The sequence below is a fragment of the Centruroides sculpturatus genome, unplaced genomic scaffold, assembly GCF_000671375.1.
Source record: "Centruroides sculpturatus isolate CEXI.00-Female unplaced genomic scaffold, Cexi_2.0 scaffold768, whole genome shotgun sequence".
Lineage (NCBI taxonomy): Eukaryota > Metazoa > Arthropoda > Arachnida > Scorpiones > Buthidae > Centruroides > Centruroides sculpturatus.
Window position 1 is genome coordinate 217,325 of NW_019386336.1, and position 8,018 is coordinate 225,342.

The following is an 8,018-nucleotide window of genomic DNA, read 5'->3' on the forward strand; positions in this document are numbered from 1 at the left end:
CAATGTTTTAATGTACATTACAATATTCTCAGATAATAATTAACATAATTACAATAATTTAAAATGATAGCACTCTTTTTGGATGATCCTGTATATGGAAAATTGCATTTACCTATTGATAAGTAAAAGAAAACAAAACAAGAGAAAAAAATATTTTATATTGATTTTACACTAATTTTAATTTAAAAATAAGAGAAAGTTCAAAATAACTTTATTTTAAACTATTGAAATACAGCTGTCCCTTGATAGTCCGACATTTTGTAATCCAACATGCTCAGTAGTCCGACGCACCTCCCGTCAAGGTACCTGTCCCTGTTACGTGTCTGCTTGCACAGAAGCATGTCGCGACGTGAATCTCCCCACCCAATTCTTACACAATGACACACATTTCGTGTGATTTCCGTGAGCAGTTCTCTTCGAACAGTTGGAGTAGGGAATATTGTAGTCTACTGCTAGCAAAACAATGCCAAATATGTAATCACTTTCGGTAATCTGAACACTTTTGGTAATCTGACATCCCTTTGATCCCATACCTGTCGGATTATCAAGGGACAGCTGTACTTGAAGTCAGTCACTATCACTATATTGTTGCTAATTAATGATTGATACATTTTAATACTGTTACTGTAATAAATTCCATTTAAATCTCACCTCTAGCACTAGTAGCCATATCAGCAATCTTCTGAAATGAATCAAGAAATGCTCCTGATGCAAGAACTGTTGCTCTATAACACATAATTGTAATTGTTACAAAAGATATATTTTTATTTTTCATTACTTTAATTAAAATTACTTACAAAATTATACAGAATAAATATTAAATTTTACTATTATAAAGCTTTGCTAACATTTGTATAAATAAATGAACACCACCAACAAAACCTTCAAAATGAAACCAGCAAATATATTTTAATATAAATATGCCATTACAGGTGCTTTTGATCCTATTTCTGAGAATGAGGTGCATTATGATCGAAAGCATTTGTTGACAAATGGCATATTTATATTAAAATATATTTGCTGGTTTAATTTTGAAGGTTTGATTGGTGTTATTTACTAATATATAACCAGCTGTGGGAAGATTTAGAACTCTGTAAATAAATGAAACTGTTTATTTTTATAAGTGAAATAAAATGCATAGTTTAAACATTCATTACTAATTACATTGTTTTTAACCTTTTCTAACAGTACTTGGTAATTTTTTTCTTGTGGCACTCCTACTTTTTTCAATGTAATTATTGCAATTTTTGTACTTTTAGTTATATATGTAAAACTGTTATAGAACTTATATTTTGTTATATTTTTGGGGCACCCTGAAGTGTCATTACAGCACCTCAGTTGAAAACCACTAAGTTATTACATAAAAGTGGAATAAATGTATATTTAAAATGGTTAAAATTTGGAAAAATTATAAATTATCAAATATTTCAAAAATTTTTGCTATGTTAAATATTTATTTTATAAGATAAATTACATATTACAATTACAAAGAAAGGTCAAGAGCATGTCATTAGGTAAGAGAAAAGAGTGAAATATTACAAAATGAATGCATTTTATGAAATTTTGTTTTTATACTTTCTCTTAGCTAACTCATTTAAGTTTACTTCTATACCCATCATTTTGTGCTTATCTTTATTTATTCCACATACTAAGTGAATGTTAACTAAATGCTTTAATTAAGACTCTATACCTTATATTATCAGGTCAGTCCATAAGTTCGTGCACATTTTTATCTACAAAAAACAACAAAAAATTTTAATTAAATCTTATTTCAATCTAAAATGTATTCACCATTATTTTGTACAATTTCTTGCCATCTTGATGGTAGCTTTTTTTGTAAAATGATTTCGGTTTTGAATCAAAATATTCAGAAATAGTCTTTTTTACATTGTTCTCATCCTCAAAAGTTTTTCCTTTTAAAAAATTCTGCAAACTCCGAAAAAGATGATAATCACTGGGAGCAATATCTGGCAAATATGGTGGATGAGGTAAAATTTCCCAGTTGAAGCTTTTGAGTTGAGCNCACAAATCAAACAGGATCAATTAGTGTTAAAAAATTCGAATTATTGAAAGGTTTATGCTGAATATATTGTAGAAAAATGTGTATAATAATTGTTTAGATTTCCGAAGACAGAAATAAACAGAAGTTATTTTATAATACTTTTTCATCATTGATAATTCAGACGTTAACAGCAATGACGATGAAATAGCCTGTTATAAACGTCCTTTAGAAGTTTTCTCGATAATAAATAAATAAATAAACTGAGAGTAGATAATAGAAGACTTTTTAGACACAAACCGTTTATTACAACGGATTAAGAGTGATCTTTTTCATTCTTCTACCCGGTTATATCAAATATTTAAGCATCTTGTAACAGAATACAGGAGAGGGTTTGTTTCGCACCGATCTCGAATGAAAAGAATTTTATTGCGTTACATACTACTGATGGAAGGATAAACCTTCATGACAACATTCTGAAAATGCACTTTATTCGAATTAATGGTGATTCACCAATCACGTTATATCTAACGTGCAAAGAAGCTAAGCATCCTTGTACAATACGTGCTTACAGAATGATGGAAGCTACTACTTTGAATTGATCCAGTTAGTTACCGTAATAAAGATAATGGAAATTGCTAAAGAAATATTTACTCTGAGGTTAAACTACGAATACGACGTACAAAAAATATCATAAGTTATCCTTTATTATTATCTTTATATTAAATTTTGAGTAATTTACTCAATTAAACTGTATACTGAAGCCCGTTTTTAATTTGATTTTGATAATTTAAACAATCGAAAACATTAAAATAAATTCAAGAGATAATAAGCTATTTTTGTATTAATATTTATATATTTTTAGAATATATATAAATTTCTCTGGTATATTAACAAAATTTGTAGTTTATATTTATTCTAAATTATATTTTTAAATTATATTTCCCTAGAAGGGAATAATTTTAGGCAGATAAGAGCTCAAACTTGACTATAACGCGTAGTTAATCAGTGTAAGAAACGTCAGAGAAGAACGTAAAATATCTTGACATTTGTTACGATTATCCTTAATATAGTTACAAAAATGACAGTTGTAATAACATATCTAATCACATCTTCCCTTCCTTTCAAAATTTATATTAAAATTTTTGTGATGTAATACATATCTAATGGTTGACAGCATATCAACTTTTATGTTTCTAAGAATTAAAAGCTCATTGTAAAATTTGAAGATTCAACATTATCAGTTAAATTACATTTAAATCTTCACATTTTTTTAAAAGCATCTTTTAAATTAGCATTAACTAAAATCAAAATTTCATCATTATCTTTGAATTGAGAAAAATCTTTCTTATAACCCCAGCCATAAACCACCTCATTCTCAGATGCATTACTTCCTGACATACACGTTTCATTTAAATAAATATTATGTTTAATACTTTTTTTCTATGAAAATTTATTATAGCTTTCTAATAATGCAAAAGAAATTAAGTCAACACATTTTCATAAATAAATGTTTATATTTTTACAAAAGCAAGTAGTGACAAAAATATTAGACCAAGCTCATTTTTCAGCACAAGTACCATATTTTACAGCAATAAAACACAACTTTTATTCAAAAAACAGACTTAAAAATCGTCCTGTATCTTATATGTGAAGTTTCAATCTCCCTTAGGCTAACGAATTCTCCAAATGGCCTTCAGTAGGGTACAGATAACCTCTACATAACCCAAGTCTTGAATAAAAATGTTATTGTTTAATTAAACAAATACTTAGTTTAATTTAAAAAATTTATATAGAATATTTTTGTGAGAATATGGGCGAGGGTACAGAGCCCTCTAATCGTTGAGTTGGTAAAACTCGCTCACTTTGTCACTGGATGGCTTTAGGAGGGCAAATTCGAGTAGGGAGGTCGTGCAGATAAGTTGACAGGTGTCCTTTCCCTTTAATAAAACAGGTTAACAGGTTAACAAATAACAAAGAAATTTATTAAACATCTAGTTCTAAATACATACAGATTATACAAGATAAGATTAAATGCGGTTAACATATGAGTTCTTTACACAAAGAACTGCGATTATCTAATCTCTATGCTGCATGCTAATTTGGTGACAGCAGAGAAAGAGAGAGTTCACAAATTTCTAACCAAAATACCTCTATATTTTAGTGGAGAGCCAAGGTGACGATCATTCTCGATATGGAAGATTCAACTGAAGATGCTAAAATGTTGTTCAACCAGGGCCTTCTCCTGGGACTGGATCGGGTCTACTCAATGGAGATCCAGGAGACTAGAATGGCCACAGTCAAAAATATAACTTCCTATAACGATCCTGAACTTCCTGCATCTCAATCTTTTATACTAATTTCGTAGGAAATTGGCCACGTGTTCATCTGCTGTTTACGATCCCAAAGGTTATTTCTGCAGGTGTGTGATGACTTGCCTTCTTCGGAGAGTTGTTTTGCAGCAGACTGCTATTGTTTCACAACAATGTGTCAATTTCCCCACCTGGTTGTTGACAGTTGAGTTGTCATCCTATCCAATTCTATGCAATAGGTTTTTCTAACAATTGAGATGGATATTTACATAAAAATTTCGAAAAATTGATTTTACACTTCCTAAAAATTTCTAAGAATTTGCGCCATTAGCCCAGCAGGCTCACATTTTAATGGCAAATAACTTCTTTTAAACTACTGTTTTTCCCTGATAAATGATAGTGTGCACTCTAATTTTACTTTTTTTAACCAGAATATAGCTAAAAAAAATAATTGGTACTGAATATCAAAGAAACTAGATGGATTAAATACTTTCCCAATATTTTATGCTGAAACAGAAATGCATCTTACATGCAGTAAAATAAAGTATTAGACACTTAAACATTTAAAACTTAATACTCTGTTGGGACTCCTTTGATGTTGATAAAGGTATTAGTTTGCCATGGTATTTTTTCAATTCATTTTGAACCAGCATTTGAAAGGATTCCATTCCAAATAATATAATCGCTTCCTTCAGCTCAATCAGTTCTTTCAGTTTAGTTCTTTACTTTCCTTTCATAATATTCCACATTGACTCAATAGCATTCATGTCAGCATAGTTAGCAGAACATTTGAGGACAAGCATGTTATGATCTTCTAACTATTTCAGTGATGATTTTGTATACAGTTGTCCCTTGATAATCCGACAGGTATGGGACCAAAGGTGTGTCAGATTACCAAAAGTGTCCGGATTACCAAAAATAATTACATATTTTGCATTGTTTTGCTAGCAGTAACTTACAATATTCTCTACTCCAACTGTTCGAACAGAACTGCTCACATAAAACACACGAAATGTGTGTCATTGTGTAAAAATTGGATGGGGAGATTCACATCGCGACATGCTTCTGTGCAAGCAGACACGTAACGGGGACGGGTACCTTGACGGGAGGTGCGTCGGACTACTGAGCATGTCAGATTAAAAAACGTCGGACTATAGAGGGACAACTGTAGTTATTTCAGAAACATTTTCCCCACTTCTGTAACAGCTCAGAAGCAACAGCATCTGGTTTAATCTTGCAAAGTTCTCTCACAAGTCAGTTATCTATCTTCTCATTTGTTTGTCTTAGATGGTTTTCTTTTCCCAGTTTTTGGTTGAATCAGTTTCTTGAAGTTTTATTAAATTATACTGCACAACAGTTTTGCTTATATTAAATTGTTCTGCTACTTGTCTCTGATTTAAATGTTGTTTATTAAAAATAATAATCCTCTCTTTAATATCTGTAGATGTAATGCATCACTCAACAGCTCGAAACTATAGCTAATAAAATGACATTACATAAACAGCAATAAAAAATTGAAGGTCAGTTGGTTGCCAGGCCTGGACTTTGAAAATGACAAAATAACACAAATGGATTAGTTTTAAACATGATTAGTGTAACCAAAGTGCCAAATTAATTGACTATGTGTCAATGAAAAACAAAACTTATTACGACTAAACAAACTATTTACAAGAGATTAGAAAAAAAATCCCCACGAAAATACGTTAATAATAATAAACTGCACAAAAAGCATAAAATTCAGAACTATAATTAATTCAAATCAAAAACGAAACCAAAACAAAGTTTCACAAAACTTCCCGACATTTAGAGAATTTAACTCTAACTTTTAAATTTTAACTCTCCACAAAAACTGAGAAAGTAAGCAAAAACTCGATTAATACCAACAGAAGAAAATTCTTATCTAAACCACCTAACTGTCATATCAAAAAATGTCAGGAAATCCTTTTCATCATTTGCTCTGGAACTCTCTTGTGCTCAGAAGCTTCACCTTAACATCTTCATTGTCACTGGGGTTTTTATACTCCTTGGTGTGACATCACAATTCCATAGTATGTAAATGAGCTAGAGTGATACCACTCTAGCTCATTTACATACTTATGCACTAACAATTATTCTTTCTTTGCAATCTTTTAGTTACACTAGTCTTTCCAATCTTTCCAAAGAAATTCTCTGATTTTTTTAAAATAAGTAACAAAAGGATTAAGAGACAATTCTCTAACTTTCACTCAGAGACTGCTTAATCTGAGATGTCTTGTTAAACTGGTGATGTCAGCATTATGAGTACCAGTCATGCAAATGGTAAGAATTTTTGTATTTTAGAATTTTGTCAGGGTAGTGTATAGTTTTTGTCCTTTAAACAAAATAAAACATCCCCAAAATAAATAATAATGATAACTAAATAAAAGCCCTGAAAATAAAAGATAATGTTCAGACTTGACTCCTTTCACAGATAGCTCATTTCACTTACCTACATTTAAATGTCTTCTGAGATTTACTTAAAAGATACGAAAATTTTTGAAAACACAAAACAAAAAGATCAGGTTCATTTATATTAAGAAATGTTGCATCTAATACTTTTTGTGCATGATAAACTGTCAATGGTCTAGTACTTATGCCAAACAATTTGGCATGGTCTAATATTTTTGTCACTACTGACTTTGAAGTTTTTCGCTCACTTGTTTGTTTGTTTAGTTTAGTTATGGCAATGCAACACTTGAGCGATCTTGCTAGGGAGATGCCTTCTGGGAGGTCTTTTTAAGAGAAACTGGTCCCTATTTAGGCGTTGCAGACTCCACATGGCCAGCCTGTCCCGGCGAGGCGTGAACCCACGACCAAACTCCCAGTGTTCAGGGAATGTAACTGCTTGCCACTGGTGGGCCTTTTAACTCACAAGGCAACAGATATTTACAAAGAACAGAAAATTTAGTGGACAATAATAAATAAACCATTGCAATTAGCCACTCAGAGGGAGGTATATATCACATGACAAAGTTAACATTGCTTCCAAAGTTTCAACATTCATCTAGTAACTTTTAAATTTCCTATTTATTTCCACATTTTTATGAATATATTCAAAAACAAGCCTACATATATGTTTGATTATTTCATTTAATTTTTTATCAGAAAAAATACCTCAAATATAATTTTCAGTGAAAATAAAATTTTCTGATCAATAAAATTTATTCCAGAGGGTTTTGTATCAGAAGTAGATGCAATAAACCAAAAATACAAATAAATCAAATTAATTATATACATTTGCCTACTATTAAAATAAAATAATGAAAACTGGTAGCATTACAAATTCAGATAACATTTATTTATATGGATATTTTCTGACATAGTATATATTAGAATAATACTAATCAAAACTCTCGCTGTAATTAATCGGGCTATTATTATGCTATAATTAGAAACTAAGTAATTTGGTACTAGAGGTAGACATTAGGCACAATCTCTTATCTAAATTAATAATTATAATAATTTATTAAATAATTTGGAACATTCTGGAAGAAAAGAACAAGCCTGGAGAGGGACTCGAACCTACAACCTCTGCTTGGTGTGGTACACTTGCCAGTTATGCCATCTGGACTCTGAGCAAGTCTTTGCTTCCAGAATGTTCTAAATTATTTAATAAATTATTATAATTATTAATTTAGATAAGAGATGGTGCCTAACATCTACCTCTAGTTCATAAATGAAAATGGTAA

The 8,018-nt window shown here is 30.5% G+C and overlaps 1 protein-coding gene across 1 annotated transcript in view; it reads right to left on the bottom strand.

The window, feature by feature from the left end:
• LOC111614597 overlaps positions 1–8,018 on the bottom strand; it is an 89,700-nt gene that overhangs the window by 63,242 nt on the left and 18,440 nt on the right. Inside the window, exon 4 of the mRNA XM_023355967.1 lies at positions 652–725. Coding sequence (XP_023211735.1) covers positions 652–725 — 74 coding nt within the window. The remainder of the gene's footprint in view (positions 1–651; positions 726–8,018) is intronic.